This window comes from Osmerus eperlanus, chromosome 8, assembly GCF_963692335.1.
Source record: "Osmerus eperlanus chromosome 8, fOsmEpe2.1, whole genome shotgun sequence".
Lineage (NCBI taxonomy): Eukaryota > Metazoa > Chordata > Actinopteri > Osmeriformes > Osmeridae > Osmerus > Osmerus eperlanus.
In genome coordinates, this window is record NC_085025.1 from 14,347,195 (window position 1) to 14,364,848 (window position 17,654).

Consider the following 17,654-nt stretch of genomic DNA (forward strand, 5'->3'; position numbering starts at 1 on the left):
GCCGAATGAATGGGGACTTGGGTAGTGGAGGGATATACAGAAACAGTGTAGTGTGTGCGCTCCACTATCCATTCACCCAGAGCAGAGGTGCTACATCATTGAGAGAGGCCATTAGTTATCCTGGCTGCAAGCTGTCTGCTCTGCGATTCTCTCCTCCCTCGTATCACCCCCCCCCCCTCCGTCTCCCTCACTCCCCCCTCTCGCTCTCTCCCTCCCTGTCTTGTTTTCTCAATTTCCTTCCTGACCACCCCCTCCCGTTCTTGGATGGGGAGAAGTCTGAGCATACCTCCAAAGTGGTCGAGATTATCTTTGATATGGAGGAGTAGGATACTTTACCACCAGACTGATTGAGATTATCTTTGATATGGAGGAGTAGGATACTTTACCACCAGACTGATTGAGATTATCTTTGATATGGAGGAGTACGATACTTTACCACTAGACTGATTGAGATTATCTTTGATATGGAGGAGTAGGATACTTTACCACCAGACTGATTGATACTGTCTTTGATATGGAGAAAAAGGAGACTTTACCTCCAAAGTGGTTGAGACTATCTTTGATATGGACAAGTGGGAGATCTTACCTCCAGAGTGGTCGAGACTATCTTGGATACAGAGGAGAAGTAGGCGTCCCACAGGAACTGGGTCTGCTGTCTGAGGGACAGGATCCTGGCTGGCTCCACCCATCTGGTGATGGAGGGAACCTGGAGGAGAAGAGCAGTAAGAGAAGAAAGACAGATCAAGCCGTGGTAGCAAGATCAGGACAGGGGGAAATGAGTGTGAGAGAGTGAGTGAGAGAAAGAGAGAGAGAGCCAGAGATAGAGATATATATATATATAGAGAGAGAGAGAGAGAGAGAGAGAGAGAGAGAGAGAGAGAGAGAGAGAGAGAGAGAGAGAGAGAGAGAGAGAGAGAGAGAGAGAACATGGATAATTCCCTGACAAATAAACTTCTTCCTTCTGGCCCTGGGAGCTGCAACCAGCACATGCTGTGTCTGAACGACCCTGAGAGACCCCAGTGACATCATTAAGGAGGGCCCTCAGCTGAGCACAAGCTATGGGTCCCCGAGGGCCAGTAAGGAAGCACTGGACCCCGTCAGTTTGGTGGACAGACTGATGACCCCTGCCCAGCATAAAGGTAAATCACAGTGTGTGCGTCTATGTGTGTGTTGTGTCAGCGTGTGCGTCTTGTTTTTCTCTCCTAAACGTCAGAAGAGAGCAGCAGCGGTGTCACCACCAGCCCCACTCTCCTGCTGTCCCCTTATTCACTGTCACAGCAGGCCTCCAAACACAGGCTGTCTGGGTGCTGAAGCTCACCATAACAAGCCCGGGAGCTTTAATGAATCCCTCACAGCCACGGCATAAATAACTCAAATCAACCACGCACCGTGCACACAGATACGCTGGTGTTTGGGTACGCGTGGTCTGTGTGGTTGGTGTGTGTTTGGAGGAGCGGGGGGGGGCGGGGGGGGGGGGGGTGCGGTTGATTTGAGTTCATCCAGAAGGGGACATCTGATCTACTCCACATGTAGTTTCGGTGGTTAGGCGCGTTATTTTTCTTGACAATATTAGTACATATTGAGATTTCATTCTCCCAGCAGGCAGATCCTTGCTCTGCTTGAACATGGAAGTCCATCGTGTTCAGATGAAGACCTGTTGCTTCTGCATCCACTGGGGAGTAGATGTTACAGTAAAGTCAAATGCTTGACCCACATCTTCAGTTGTGTACGGGGTAATCCCTTATTGTGTTTGTGTCTGCACTCTTGGATGTCTCCAGATATGTTTATTTCTCAGTTGTCTAAATCCTGCTTTCATGCCAGGGCTGCTGTACATGACGCTACCCTACAGTACGTGCCATTCCGGGTAAAGCAACAGTAGTGCTAGAAACGTTCAAGAGTTCTAGCAACCTGTTGTGGCAACTGTTTTGGTGACAAATGCAACTCATACACACGCATCGTACACACAACTCAAGTGCACACGCATCGTTTGGTTTGAAAAGAACACAGAGGAGGAAAGCAAAGCCATCATCATCAAAGATGTGTTTTTTTCCTCCTTTTGCATATTGTTCTGTTCAATCCACTCGATTCACTTCTCCTTTCTCTCTTTCAGTCCGCGCCCTCACTTTTCTCACCATCTCTTCCTCGCTCTCATCTTTCTCTTTTTCTGTCTCCTCACTCTCTTTGCTCTTCCCCTCTCTCTGTGACAGTTTCATCTTTTTTTTCCCCCGTAAGTGCGTAATTCAATTAGCCTAAACAAACGTCTATGTGTAAATGTTTATTTTTTATTTATTTTCCGCTAAGAGAGGAAACTCCCAAAGTGCTTTTTTATCCTGGCAGGCTGTCTCCCTCCCACTGACGTGTGACAACAATTACCAAGCTTTCAGAAAGAAGGAAGGAAGGGCATAGGACTCAGAATGAAATAAAGGCCAATAACATTTGCATCTCTGAACGTCTCCCTCTTGTTCAACACTGTATAATCACAATTAATTACAGGGCTCGCATTAAAGCCCATTTACAACTTTTAATAGGCGTGCCATTGTGTGACTCAATTGTCTGAGTGCAAATCAAATTAAAATCACATCTTAGTGTTAATTAGCAGTCTGTTTCGTGGTGTGTGCGTGCACGTGGGTGTGAGGGACACGGCAAATGCGTGTGTCAGAGAGAAAGTGTGCATGTGTGCGTGAAAGAGAGAGAGAGTGTGTGTGTGTGCATTTGTGTGAAAGAGAAAGCTTGTATGTTTGTGTTAATTAGCTATCTGGTACAAGGCAGATTGGGTTGCCGCCAGGGGGGTTGGGTGGAGGTCAACAACTGTTGGCACATAATGCATTAATCACCAAGGTAACAGAGGTAGGGGTGGGGCTTAGGTGAGAGAGGTGAGGGAGGATGATGGGAGAAGAGGGCGACAGTACCACCTGATTAGATATCCATCACTGTCGTTCTGTGGCCTCTCCTCTCCCCATTAGTCCTCCAGGTATAGCAGCAGTGAGAAAGGGAGGTTTGGAGCAGCTGCAGTAATAAGGCTGTTAATTAAAACAGGAAAATATCAAACGTCTGACACGATGACGACATCAACAGGTTCACTCAAGAGGCCTACCCAGGTTCCTTTCGGGCCACCTGTAGGGATACCTGGCTGGCGGGTGTGTGCACGGCATGTACCTGAGAGTGTGTGTGTCTACCTGAGGGTGTGTGTATGTACCCTGGCAGGCTGTCTCCCTCCCACTTACGCGTGTGTGTGTGTGTGTGTGCCCGACGGTGTGAGCGTGTGTCTCCATCCGTCCCTACCTGCAACAGCAGCCTCTCATCCCCCAAGATGGCGGCCTTGCTCCAGTCGATGACCTCGGAGAAGGGCAGCTCCCAGCCGTTGCTGAGGAGGACAGGGATGCACGCCGCCTAGGGGTGGAAGGAAAGCACAACACTCATGACACTGCTTAGCTACTTTCCGGGAACAACCGGACAGCCAAAAAACGTGGTCTCCTTGCTCTGCTGTCTCACACTAGGCTGACTTTATTGGAGCGTCATTAGAATGAACAGTCCTATCTGTAGACAGGATCACATAAATGAGGATCAACCATCAATGGGATCTGGATCACAGATTTCTACATTGGCAGGTAAAGGGGATCCGATATAAATAGCAGGTTCTAAAGCTGCCTCAAGCACATTTGAACAAAGATGTTCTGAGCTGCCTTCAGGTATGGCCGAACAAAGATCCTCCAAAGCAAGTTTCCACATTTAATGCACCTTTATTGATTTTCACACCATTTTTCTCATGTTAGTCAGTCCCTTAACTGAGCTACGGTTTCTGCTGGAGAAATTAAGACGGCCTAATATATCAGCAGCTTTCATAAATTCCTACACAGTTCCGTCATTCAAGCAGTCTAATGTAATTATGAGGTTTTAGTAGCTATTCATCACACGTACACACACGCTGTAATGTAATGAAGCTGCGCAGAGCACTTGGCTGAAACCATCAATCCGCGTTTAAAGTTCACAGCTACACTGGGATCTTCATCTTTATAAGATGACACTGTTCTGGGGCTTAGGGAATCTTAGTGGAGCGCAGAGTCTAGGATGAGTGGTCTGAGACTGAAAATCCCCTCTGCTCAGTAGTGATTAGTCTAGTCGGGCTCTGAGAACACTTCTTCTTTGGGACTGGCAAGGGTACACAGGATTGTGAGGGAAGCCGCAATGCTAATGTAGCAGTGTAGAACCCATTCCTCACGGTGATGTAGCCCTGCCTGACACTTATACGGTTAAACCTCCCTCAGCCTCTAAATATGTCATCTTGGTCTGATGCTTGGCTTGGCAGCAGGTCACTAGGATCTGATACCTGCTCCTCTATAAATATGAATTTCAAGCCGCATAGAGACGCCTCAGTCTCCTATGAAAGCGCAGGCTGTCTGTCAAGTCTAAAAGCCTTTTTATGTTCTCCGTTCAATATATCCCTGGGAGATTGGCAAGAGAGAAAAAACGAGGTCCAAGCACTAAAGACTCAAACGTCTAAGCCTTATATAGACCCCCAACTCTACCTGCTAAACGCTATTTGGATCCAAACTCCTCCCTCCCAGCTTCATTAAGATCCTAACTCCTCCCTCCAGATCCAAACTCCTTCCTCCCAACTTCATTAAGATCCTAACTCCTCCCTCCCAGCCTTATTAAGATCCTGACTCCTCTAGCTTTATTGTGACCCTTACTCCTTCCTTCCAGATAGTCCTGACACAATAATAGCAAGCTTCCAAAGACACCCCTCAGTCAGCCAGGCCCAACCAACTTAAATACAATGATAACAATTTTGGTGACAGATCTGAAACTGAAGCAAAGTGTTCTGTAGCGAGAGCTCCGACTAACAATACTGTACACAGGCTGTTACATTTGACACAATAGAAGTATGTGCTGACTTTCCATAATCTTAGTCATTGTAAGTGGCCAGTGTAAAAGACAGAGACTGAATTCAATTGGAAATGCAATACTATTTGCAATGCCATTGCTGTGCCATCTGATAATTTAAATTAGCGTCCAGAGAAAATTGACAAACAAATGTAAATGTAATAGAGATTCACAGCGAGGAAAGATAAAAAGAGATAAACCAGGCAGGGTTAATCAGGTGTTTAAGATAGTGGGTGGTGTCTGAAGGCAGATTTAAAAATAACCCTGGTCCATCTAGCTACAGTACTCAGAGAGCTGTTCTGTGGCTGTTTGTGAGGAGATGACAGCTTGTCAATACCAATCAGCCAAACATCAGGGCCCGAGGCCTACTGAGAGCTCCACATGCAACTTGGCTCCTGCCTCACTTGACAGTTAGCCCCAGCCAGCCACCAGCAAACCATTAACTAACCCTGGCAAACAACTGGCTAAAAAGCTAACCCCAACAACTAGCTAGCCACCAGCTAACCAAAAACAAATTCCAGCACCCAACTGGCTACAAGCTAACCCCTTCACTTAACTAGCCACTCGCTAATCACAAGCTAACCCAGACCCAGCTGGTTATCGGGGGAATCTTTCAGAGAGAGAGGAGACAGACAGGATGACAGGGGTGTGGTGGGGTAGCCTCCAAACAACATAGAGCAGTAAATGTTAAAGCCGAAGATAACATGGCCCCATCTATATAGTAGGAGATATGGTGGGGCGGTCAATGACAGGGTTAGGGGTAGAGCACTAATAGGGTTAGGATTAAGGCATTGCGAGGTTTAGGGTTAGGGCATTGTGAGGGCTAGGGTTAGGGCATTGAGAGTTTTGGTGTACCTGCAGAGCTTCTAGGAAGCGGAATGATCCCAGCCGACGTCCTCTTGGCACCAGGCAGAAACTTGAGTTATGGAGTAGTTCCTGGTAGTCAAACCTAGAGACACACAGGTCAGAATACATAAGTATAGATGCAAGTATATTGGTATGCAAGTATACAAGAGTACAGAGTACAGTGGAATAAAATATGAACAGGCAGAACTAGGACACTTAGGGACTTCAGTCGTGTTCTGAGATTTGTTCAGGTAAATGCCAAGAGCTGACTTCCTTTGTTTGGGTCACATACGTAACAACCTGACATTTACTCCAAACACAAGATGACAAGGAAAGACACCGCAGAAGCATCAGACACACAAGCAGACGGACAGAAAAACGGACGGACAAGGGTGGGATAGCACACACACACACACACACACACACACACTTGCAAATGTCAAGATGGACTCCTCTGAACCTGAATGACGGAAATGGGTTTCTACAACAACCTGTCAGGAGTTTAGTGTTTTTACACTTTTACAGATACAGATGGAGACAGGGAGAGGGAGAGAGCGGGATAAACAGAGATACAGAGAGAGAGAGAAAGAGAGAGAGAGAAAGAAAAAGAGAACAGAAAAACAGAAGCTAAGGTAGTGCTGGAGTGTTTCTTCCTCTGAATCACACGCAAAACATTAATAATAGCCTCTGTTAACCATCTTAGCAACACTGGAAAGGTGATGTGGGTGGAACAGTAGAAATGTCAAAGAAATAAAAGTATTACAAAAAGTCCCACGCATCCATTAGTAAATTATACCTTCACTCTAAACACCTGGATAGTTTAAAGAGAGGATCTCCCGCTTGACTACCTCACAAAGGGAGAAGTGTGGGTATGTCTGATAAAGGCACATAAAGAGAGAGTGTGTGTGTGTGTGTGTGTCCTTGGAAGGTGAAAGTGTGCTGTCCTTGTGTCATATTTCTCTCAGGGATGACAAGAAGAGGTGTCTACTGTGGCACATCACTGGCTAGCTGTCACTGTCCAACACCTCAACACCTCCCACCTTGGTACAAGGTCATCCTCCACCATCGTGCAGTGACAGCACACACTGAAAACTCTGCGCTGCAATGGCACCAAAAAAATAAAAACTCCTGCTGCAAAGTTCTTTCATGTTAAATAGGCCTCAAGCTGTACTGTTATGTAACTTAGCATCCATGAGAGACAAGAAACCTGTGAGATCACATGAGTCGATGCTTACAAATAAGACAGCTGTGTTCCTCTGTGAAACCATAGGAACAAACAGCCAATGTACCGCAACATACGAGAAATTCTCATTTTGGGGCCCCCTTAAGAGTTGGTGGGCCACTCTCACAATTAAAAAGAAATATTTGAACTTGGGGGATCCTGTGCTATTGGTGTCACCCAGCATCAACCCCCTTATCACCCCAAGACCTCTGACACAATTGGAACACTGGTCATGACTCTCCTGTAAGGCTGAAGCTTTCAACCGAACAGCTCCATGTGTGGCCTAACGCTTTCCAGCAGGACAAATGAGTAGAAGCCAGCGTGACACAAGGCCCTACAGCTCTATCTGCGATGGCCCTGGGAGATGAAGACCAAGATGAATATTTGACCTTTCTTTCACTCTGGCATTGTTAATTGGACTGTCGAAATGAAAGAATAGATGGGTGACACACAGGGGCTTCCTGGCAGCCGTCCACCGGTCGGTGTGGTGCAGCTCGGAGCTCGCTGTCACAACGTTATGTGATAAGGCTCCTCGAATGGTGTACGGTGTGCACATAACATAACCTTTTTTTCTGCAATGGCAGGGCCGTGCAGTTGGTCCATTGGAACAGTAGGAGCCGAGAGATGGTCGATAGGGAATGTCATGTTGATAGCTTCTACAGAGGGAGAAATCCATGAGGGCAGAGACAGCCGCAGTAAAGACAGGAAATTAGTGGTTCAGACACATCCTGGAGACAGCGAACACAACAGGGGGGGAAAAAAACGTGGTGCAACACAGCCGTCTAGTAAAGCTGCGATGAAGAACTGCAGAATCGAAAACCCTCTGTGTGTGTGTGTGTGTGTGTGTGTGTGTGTGTAAGGGGAAGGGAGACAGATGGGGATTCAACGTGTGAGAGAAATGATGCTCGCGAACAAATGTCTGTGTGTGAGGGAGATTATCTCTGTGTGTATGAGTGCATACCTGTTGCGTACTTGTGTGCAACCAGAGCACCTGCTCATAACCTGGATTTCTCTTCCTGCAGTCCCCCTTTCCTTCTCAAGGAGATAAAATTCCTTTCTTGTGCTTGTTCATTCAAGAGGACGCTAAACCCAGGATACATTTCAGCACCTGTTGGGAGCAAACTCAGGTGCGTGATGCTGTAGGTCACAGATCAACACTCCTACATTCCAACAAGAGCACAGAGCCAGGAAGCCAAAAGGCCTTCAGATCCAGATGAAGGATTGGATTGGTAAAACTTTTGATTCAGGTGCTCATAATAAGCATTAGTTAATAGGTAATAAACACATCAACACATATTAATGTTAAAGAGCGCTTTTATTTCAATAAACTCATCTCATCTTTTGATAACCCTAACCCTTAATAATATTATTATCACTAATACGGTATAATCTGCTTTTTACATATTAATGTTAATATGCATCTTATTGGGGCTTTATCTATTAGCTAATGCTTATTAAAAGCACCTAGATGTAAAGTGTTACAGAATAATTAGCTGTAATCGTCGTACATAAAACAGCTAGCGCAAATGCATAATAAAAAGGTTTTCTAAAGATTGCATGTTGCCTAGGGAAGAGCAATAGAGATAAACAACCATATTTTGGGATAATGAATTGAATTGATGACAATAAACCCAACAGTTTAGTGGCTACTTATAACGGAATACTTATCATTGCATATAATCCTCCATGTAATTTAGGGCAACCGTAAAATGTGCTGTTGCACTAATGAACTTTCATCCTGATCATCAGTCTCACATCCAGTTTATCACTCGAGCACTTTCTGAGTGGACATCATTACTGTGAAACAACACTGCTTGCTCAGATTCCATCAATTAAACATGCCCTTCCCGCTGACAAAACGAGGATAGGGCTGGAGAAAACGAAATCTCCATATCAAAGATCAATATTTAAATTCCAGATATTTAATATTTATTTTAACATTCAGTTTTGGCTGATATAAGGAAGCCGTGCTCCTTCAAATTGCTGAGCAGGAGCCCTCGAGAGCTCTCCCAACAGGAAGTAACTGATAACAACTCCCCAACAGCCTGAGGGGATGGAGGCCCACAGCAGCAGGAGAGGGCAAAGAAAAGGGGGAACGAGCTGGAACCTTCCGGAAGAATAAAGAGCTCCTCCACCTCCGGCAAGAGGAGAGGAGCCGGGCTCTGGCGGCCATGACAGCTGGTTCCCTAGCAGAAGGACCCCTGGCTTAGACGCCTCTCATCTTTTAGTGAACAGCACCACCAGGGAGCACTGACGGAGAGCACAGCCAGGGCCGGAGGGACCCCAGGTGGTGGTCTCCCTTAGGGAGGGCGGAAGCCTAACTGTGGATGCTCAGCGCAGGGCAGAGCAGAGCAGGGATAGCACAGGAAGCTAAATCCTATCTGGAGGAAAGCCCTCAGAGGCCAGGCAGTCATTGAGGAGACCTGGAGGAGGTGTGAAGTTAAGGGGACCAGGAATGACCAAGGCAAGCTGGCATACCTGGAAGCGTGACACATGGAAACCCTAGAGAGCTAGGAGATAAGGAGGAGAGGAGCAAGCACCTCATGGCCAAATCCATCGAGCAAAGCAGAGCAGAAGAAAGAAGGACGTTCTCAAGGCTAAACAGCCCTCAGTGTGTGCAGACTGAGCGTGTGCAGACAGAGCGTGTGCAGACTGAGCGTATGCAGACTGTGTGTGTGCAGACTGAGGTGGGCAGACGGAAGTATGCAGACTGAGCATGTGCAGACTGAGTGTGTGCAGACTGAGCATGTGCAGACTGAGTGTGTGCAGACTGAGCATGTGCAGACTGAGTGTGTGCAGACTGAATGTGTGCAGATTGAGAATGTGGCTGCGTGTGAATTGTCTCCGGTATGAGCAGGTCTTAGCTGAAGCACCACTCTCTCATCTCAAATGACAGGTCTAATATGGGCTGAATAAGACACTCAAGAAGACAAAGGGAGAGAGGGAGAAAGAGAGAGAGAAAGATAGAGGGAGAGAATAGAATTTCCCTTTATTTGCTGTGACCTCTCATACTCCCTCCTCTCGCCCTCTCTCCCTCTCTTCTCTAATCCTGTTCAAAGCTCACATTTTCCAAACTAATTATTTCATCATCACTGAACCAAGACACCTGGCTTTCTGTCTAGGGCGCTGGAGTGAAGGGAGGCGAGGGGGAGGGTGGGATGGAGACAGAAGGGAAGAGGAGGAGAGAGGTAAGGAGAAAGGGCGAATGGAGGAGTAAAGATGTAGGAAGGGCGAGTGAGAGTGTGGAAGGGGGGAGGGAGGGAGGGAGGGGGGGGAGGGGAGGGGAGGAATACAGTTGAATGAATCCCTGGTGTTTCGAAGGAAAAGGAGGGGGTTTACAAATGACAGGAGGAGAGAAAGAGAGAGGCCGGAGAGCGAGGAAGAAAGTGGGAGGAGAGGGGCAAAGAGAGAGAGAGAGAAATAGAGAGAGAGAGAGGGGGAGGGAGAGGGAGAGAGAGAGAAAGAGAGGGAGAGAGGGGGGGGAGAGATGGAGAGCAGAGAGATGGTGGGGAGAAAATGAGAAATCGATGGGGGACTGGAGAGAGCTCCTCCTCCTCATTGACAAAGGTCAGCGTCGCCGCTGCGGACGGCGGAGTTCTGTCGGCTGGTGTGGGTTACAGTGGAGCGCCTACGGACCCTGACCACGCAATCCAGCCACGCGACATGCAGCCGTGTCCACACTGTCATGCATTATCGAGTCACTGTTTGCATTTCTGCACCATGACTATTATATGTTACACGGGAATAATTGTATATCGGGGCACCCCAGTGGCACACCTGGTAGAGCACATGCCACGTAGGCTAAGGCCTTAATGCAGGGGCCCAGGTTCAAATCCACCCCTGACAAATGTCCTTCCCCCCTCCCTCTCTCCCCTGCAGCCCCCGTGTCTCTCGAATACCAATCTTTTTCCCAGCACACTGTCAAACACAAGACTTTGTGTTGAGGTCCTGTGTTGTCATAAACAGTACTGTACAGTATGTACAGTGTACACATTACATTGAGCTTTTACAGAAACGACATGAATAACGTCATTTCACCAATACACCAAATCTCTCTCTCTCTCTCTCTCTCTCTCTCTCTCTCAATCTCTCTGTCTCTCTCCAGTCCTTCAGTCCATTCTTTGTATGTCGTGGAGCTACAGAACTCTAGACCAAGTAACTCACAGCGGCACACACACTTCGCTAATGTTCCCAACTAAAGCCCTGCAGGTACCCACCCCCACACACACACTCTCACACACACACACACACACACACGCTGTCATGGATACGGATCCAGATGAATACAAAGCAGACGTTTGAGTGAAATGTCAGCAAGAGGGGTTACACAGCATGGGAACAGGAACAAAACTTTTCTACTCCAGGGCTCACGACTCAACACTCCACACACACACAAAAGCACACACACGTACACACAAAGAACAATAGCAGCTTATTCGCCATGCTTGGATCTGGATGTAAAGATAACTACCATAACCATAAAGATAACCACTCTGGGACTATTCACAGGACAACTTACAGCCAATCTCCAACAGTGGCGTTTCACTGAGTACACAATGTACCTATCTCACTTCCTGTCAAACTTCAAACTCACTTCATGACTCACTCGTCGTCGGGTAGCGCCTGACATGTTGGAATCGGCTGACGTCACTGTGCGCGTGTGTGTTTTTCGTGGAACCATTTGAGTCCTGAAACAACAGAGAATGTGTGTTGAACTAAGGCAATGAGAAGCTTTTTGGTTTCTTCCTCGTCAGCCTGGCGTCACCAGGGGCCAAGGATAGGAACCCTCACACGTTCTGGAACCCACTGCTAACTGTGAACTGGCGCGCCACCAATTTAACAAAAGTGTTGATGTGGATGATCAATGTTTTCTCTGTGTGAATAATTTGCCTCCTCACACACCTCTATGCACACACACACACACATACAAAGTTCAACACAAACGTATTCGCTCAACTCAAATTAGAAAAAGAACAATGAATCACAGAGAAACTAATAAACCTCTGGTGTTTGTGTGAGTGTGTGCGTGTGTGTGTATCGCCTGTGCACTGTCATTAAAGCCAGAGGGGGAAAATGTAAATGACTTCTGATATCCCGGTGTGTAAAAGCATCCAAAGCTCACAGGAGACACACACAGGAAGCAGGAGACTGAATACTATGCGTGAAGCACAACTACTTGAGAGACTTTAGAAGCAGAGCTGACAGGACCCAAGCAGATCTCCTCTGCCTATTAAAAGTGAATAGCCTGCCAGCGACAACACTACTGTACTTGACTGGAAAGCTTTTCAGAGTCCCAGAAGCCCTTTGATATTGCATTTCTATTTCCGTGAGGAGTGAGGTGAGGGAATGGGTCACTCAGAGAAAGAGACAGAGAGATAGAGAGAGATGTGAGGCTGAACAAGATAGTCTGAAAATTCTGACTAGAACGATTATGATTTGGTGAGAGCAACAGACAGAGCAAATGTCTTTGTCACCAGGTCCCCCCCTCCCCCCCCCCTGTAAGGCGATGAGTTACTGTAATTGTGTTGTTTATGTCCACAAGGAAAGCGAGAGAGAGCGACATTTGGCTGTTCCATCCACCACCCCACCCTCATCACACACACACAGAAACGCATCCTTAATCAAGAAGCCCCCACAGAGGAACAGAAGGGGTGAAAAGGAGAGCATTGTCCATCCGTCTCACCTTCTTCCTCTGCCCAGAACATCAAAAAGGCACAGGGGGAAAAAGGAGGGTAGGGGCAGGTATGCAACATCTGTGCAAGGCACCATGCATCTTTTATAAGCCGCTAATCCATTCCTTGTATAACTCGATATGAATCAAATTAGCTGTGGCTACAATGCTGTCAGCAACGCTAGTCATCGGATGGCGGTTCAAATCCCCTGGGGGCTGAAAGGGGGAGCAGTGGGAAGGAGGAAGGAACGGTCACATCAGATTTCCCCCTCCTTCCTCTCTCTTTTATTTCTCTCCTGCAGGGAGGGGAGATCTGTGTATCCCGGAGGAGTGAGCAGGTTTCTTCAGACGGAGAGGAGGAGTGATGAATGTGTTTCAAGACGACAGCCACAAGGAGGGCGAGCAGTACTGCGGTAATGTGTGAAAGCTGGACTGGTCCAATGGTGTTGAACGTCTGGTCTGGTCTGGTTGAATGTTCTTGAATGGTCTGGTCTAATGGTCTTGAATAGACTGGTCTGGTTTGGTCTGGGCTAATCTGGTCTGATGTAGCCTTCACCCCCCCCCCCCCCCCCCCACCCCCCCCCCCACCCCACACACACACACACCTCATCCTGGCTACCAAACCGAACCCTTCCCACTCCCTAAGAAGAATGGGGCTCGGGGATGAAGGGCTGGAGGCGGACTGGCTGGCTGTTCTCACCCTCGCCGCATCAGCCAGGAAGTAAACAGTATTCCCTGCTGACTGGAGCTTCTCAGGTCATCCACTCAGAACAAACAGAGACCAGACAGCAGGTTGCTATTCATGTGACGGTGCAGCCTGTGTCATTCCAACAAACAGAGAAAGTTTACAAATGGCTAGGCTAGGCTAATGGAGAGTGGAGGGTGACAGGGAGGAAGGAGATGGAGAGATGGAGGGGGGTACAAAGAAAGAGAGAGACTAGAGAGAGAGAGAGAGAGAGAGAGAGAGAGAGAGAGAGAGAGAGAGAGAGAGAGAGAGAGAGAGAGAGAGAGAGAGAGAGAAAGAAACTGAAGCAAAAAAGAGGGGAGGTGGGATGGAGGGAGTGAGTGAGTTCACACTGTGTCAAGCTCCCAGAATGCCCGCGCTGGAACCTTAGAGGGAAGTGAAAAACAGATCTTCAGTCCAAATCACAGACTGTCTCTCTATTTCTCTGTTTGGATATTGGCTGGCTATTGCAGCCATGATCTTATAGAGATAATGGGTCACCAGCAGAGAGAGAGAGAGAGAGAGAGAGAGTGACAGGAAGAGAGAGAGGGAGATATGAGGCTGAACAAGGTAGTCTGAACATTCTGACCAGAACAATTTGATTTGGCGAGATCAACACACAGAGTAAAAGTCTTTGTCACCAGTGGTGAGTTAATTATGTTGTTGATGACATAGAGAGAGAGAGACATTTGACTGTTCCTTCCACCCCTCTAACACACAGACAGAAATCCTTAATCACGAAGGAGACCCTTTCTCGCCCTAAGAATTAAACACTGAGGGACCTTATTAAATCTTTATATTCTAGTACAGCCCTGGTCTTTGAATATACTGATTACGTAGAAGTGCGTAGTCACTCATGTTTGGAGTCCCTCACTGATGATGTCCCTGCCCTATCTCACCAGCATCCAGTCTCACTACTAGTAGGAGTAAAATTCATCAGACAACTCTGGCTCTCACATCAAATAAACCAATCCAAACAGCTCTCCAGAGATGTGTTTAATGTCCAGCCAATAGCTATGACTCCAGATCACATGAATCAGATTTTCAGCCTAGATCAATACACCCTCAACCAATGAGAGGGAGCTACACTGGAAGGCCTCCACTGCCTAGTAATCAGCAGCAGAACTCCATACATTAGCTGGACAACATCTAATGTCCATCTACACATCAAAGGTGTGTGTGTTGGTGTGTGTGTATTTGTGGGGGTATGTGTGTATGTTTGCGTGTGTGTCTTTGTGATGGTGTGTAAGCTGGTAAGTTAATTATGTTGTTGATGACCACAAAGACATAGAGAGAGAGAGAGACATTTGACTGTTCCTTCTACCCCTCTAACACACATCTCCTCATCCCTCCATAACTGTCTGCTCTCCTCCCCGTCGCTGGGGTAACAGGACAGACGGCATACCTCCCAATCTCCTAACGCCATACCAATGCCTGTCAGAGATGGAGCGTATATCACCGCATCCGAGAAGCGTGTGAGTGCGTGCGTGTGTGTGCGTTAAGTGGTGCAAGGTTGTTAATGAAGCAGCTCTCCAGGATTGTGACTCATGGAATTAGCAGCTCGGAGACGCTTAAACCCTCCAGCGGCCTTCTGGGTAATCCTTGTAGACATGATATATGGGATCCTGGTATCCTCGACAATGTGCACGCGCGTGTGGATGTGTGACAGCCTTGCGGGTTACTGGAGGGGAGTAAAGGGATGTGTTTTTATTGAGGAGAGCCAGCCAGACTTCTGAGCCCTATGAGGCTGATGTTACGCACGCTCGTGTGTGTGTGTGAGGTGGTCTCTGGACTTGCATGTGTGTGTGTGTGTATGCGTAAGTGTATGTGTGTGTGTGAGGGAGAGTCTGTGTGTGTGTGTGTGTGTGTGTGTGCGTGTGTGTGTGTGTGTGTGAAAGAGGGTGAATGTGTGTAGACCTGTCACAGTGTTAATCACTATCATCCATTACACTTACCTTCAGACATGTTCAGTAGTAAAACACTTCAAACAGGCGCTCTAATCGAGGATCCCACACATACTCTCTCACACACACACACACACACACACACACACACACAGGCACGTGTGCACACACACACATTCACACCTACACACACGGTATAATGTTGTTTACACACCTCTCATGTCATGAATAATCACATTAGTAGAGTACAGCATTATAACAGACAGACAGCATCCTGGTGGGTGAGGTGTGTGTGTGTATGTGTCCATGTGTGTGTGGGTGTACTGCTGTGTGTGTGTGTGAGTAACTCATGACCGGTGCTTCCCAGACCATCATGAGGGACTGTGTAAACAGCATTGGACAGGCAAGAGTAGGGGAAGAAGCCACAAATGAACAAAAATCCCATCCTCATTCTGACAGGGGCAAGTACTGGTGTTCTGATTCAGACATTTCCTTACTCATGTCATCTGTGGTGATATGGTGCAGATTCACGAACGCCCCCTCCCTGTGAATGCTTCATCAAGTTCGGCGAGATCAACTACGCTTGCAGACAGCTGACATCCATCACCTAACAAATCCAGAGACTTCGATGCAAACCAAGGTGGAGGTCCCAGATCTGTTAGTGTAACCGGTGTGAATCGGTGAAACTCACTCCTCAGGTATGTAACAGGCCACCCGCGTCAACGAATAGCTAGCTTTTCTTTGGCGTAGCTGGTAGTGGTTGCGCTTGGCAGTCAGAGGTGGCGTGTTCGAGACCAGGCAGGGACGAACAAATGGTCCATAAAGCCTTCTGACGGAGCAAGACCACGTCTGTTACACCCCCGTTACATTAGCATGGAAGTGCACGGATGCCCTCTGTCTTGTCTGTCTGTCAATCTCACTGTCTGAATGTCTGTCTGTCTGTCTGTCAGTCTGTCTTACTGTCAGCCTTTCTCACTGTCTGTCTGTCTGTCTGTCTGTCTGTCTGTCTGTCTGTCTGTCTCCCCTTCAATCCATCTCTCCCCAAGAGAACACCTCCAAACCTCTCAATCTTCAGGACCTCTCGGTACTGTGTCTCTGGGCCATTCAGGATCCAGGATGCTTCCATGTCTAAGAGCCAATAGGATGTCAGACAGTTGACATTTGTCTCCCCTGCAGGGTAATTACAGTTGTGTTGGCCGTGCTCTGGGAGGCTCAGGGGAACATTAGTGACATTAGAACAGGAGAAAGCTCTCCTCAGCAAATTTACGGAATAAAATTATGCCTTTAGGGAGATGACCTACTGTACCACCACCGAGAGACAATATTAGGCCATGAAGGTTACAGAATGGGAGTTATGTATTCAGCCTGCAGTATGTGTGTGTGTGTGTGTATATATATGCTGGATTAGTGTACATACGACAGAGTACGTGTGTCTGTTTTTTGCTATTAATTTGAGTTTCTCGCCCACACAGTTATGCACAAAAATCTCCTGTGTCATTGACTCATTACTGTAACAAAGTACACAAAGAAGCAACATTTACGCATGTAAAAAGATGGTCACATGTGCAGGACCGTAGGAACATACTGTACATCAGGCCATCTCATACTTTAGATTGTGTTTGTCTCTGTATGTCTATTGTGGTCTGCATGTTCAACTACATGCTCTTATGGTTCTTCCCTTTGGGACTTATTTAGTTTTCACAATGTATGCTTCATGTTTTGGCTACCCGCAATGTTCGGGGCTATCTCGTTGTTATGATCAGTGACCTATGCACTTTTGTAAAACTCTCTTTTGGAAGTTGCTTTGGATAAAAGCGTCTGCTAAATGCAATGTAATGTAAATGTTCACATACTACGTTACATTTACATTTAGTCATTTAGTAGACACTCTTATCCAGAGCGACTTACAGTAAGTACAGGGACATTCCCCCCGAGGCAAGTAGGGTGAAGTGCCTTGCCCAAGGACACAACGTAATTTTTCACTGCCGGGGGATCGAACTGGCAACCTTCTGATTACTAGCCCGATTCTCTAACCGCTCAGCCACCTGACTCGCTGACGTTACTGTGTGTTTGTGTTCTTGTGTGTGCGTGTGTCTGTGTGTGCATCTGTGTGCGTGTCTATATATGTGTACGTGTGTGTGTGTGTGCGCGCATGTGAATAGGACACCAAACATTCCAATGGTCATTGATGACAGCACTTCAGTTGTGGAAACACTTTGTAACACATGTGGGACGTCATAATCACATTTGCTATATAAGTAAGTAAGTAAGTAAGTAAGTAAGTAAGTAAGTAAGACTTTATTTATATAGCACATTTCATAAAAGAATTGTAGCTCAAGGTGCTTAATGTGTTTTGCTTTGCAGGAATGATTTTACAATGAAAAGAAAATCACGGACGCAGGC

At 47.1% G+C, this 17,654-nt stretch overlaps 1 protein-coding gene across 1 annotated transcript in view; it reads right to left on the reverse strand.

Moving 5' to 3' along the window:
- The window catches only part of LOC134025059 (exostosin-1), a 120,890-nt gene that overhangs the window by 28,114 nt on the left and 75,122 nt on the right, over window positions 1-17,654 (reverse strand). Inside the window, exons 3-5 of the mRNA XM_062467867.1 lie at window positions 5,740-5,833; window positions 3,283-3,390; window positions 587-706 (exon numbers count right to left, since the gene is read on the reverse strand). Coding sequence (XP_062323851.1) covers window positions 587-706; window positions 3,283-3,390; window positions 5,740-5,833 — 322 coding nt within the window. The remainder of the gene's footprint in view (window positions 1-586; window positions 707-3,282; window positions 3,391-5,739; window positions 5,834-17,654) is intronic.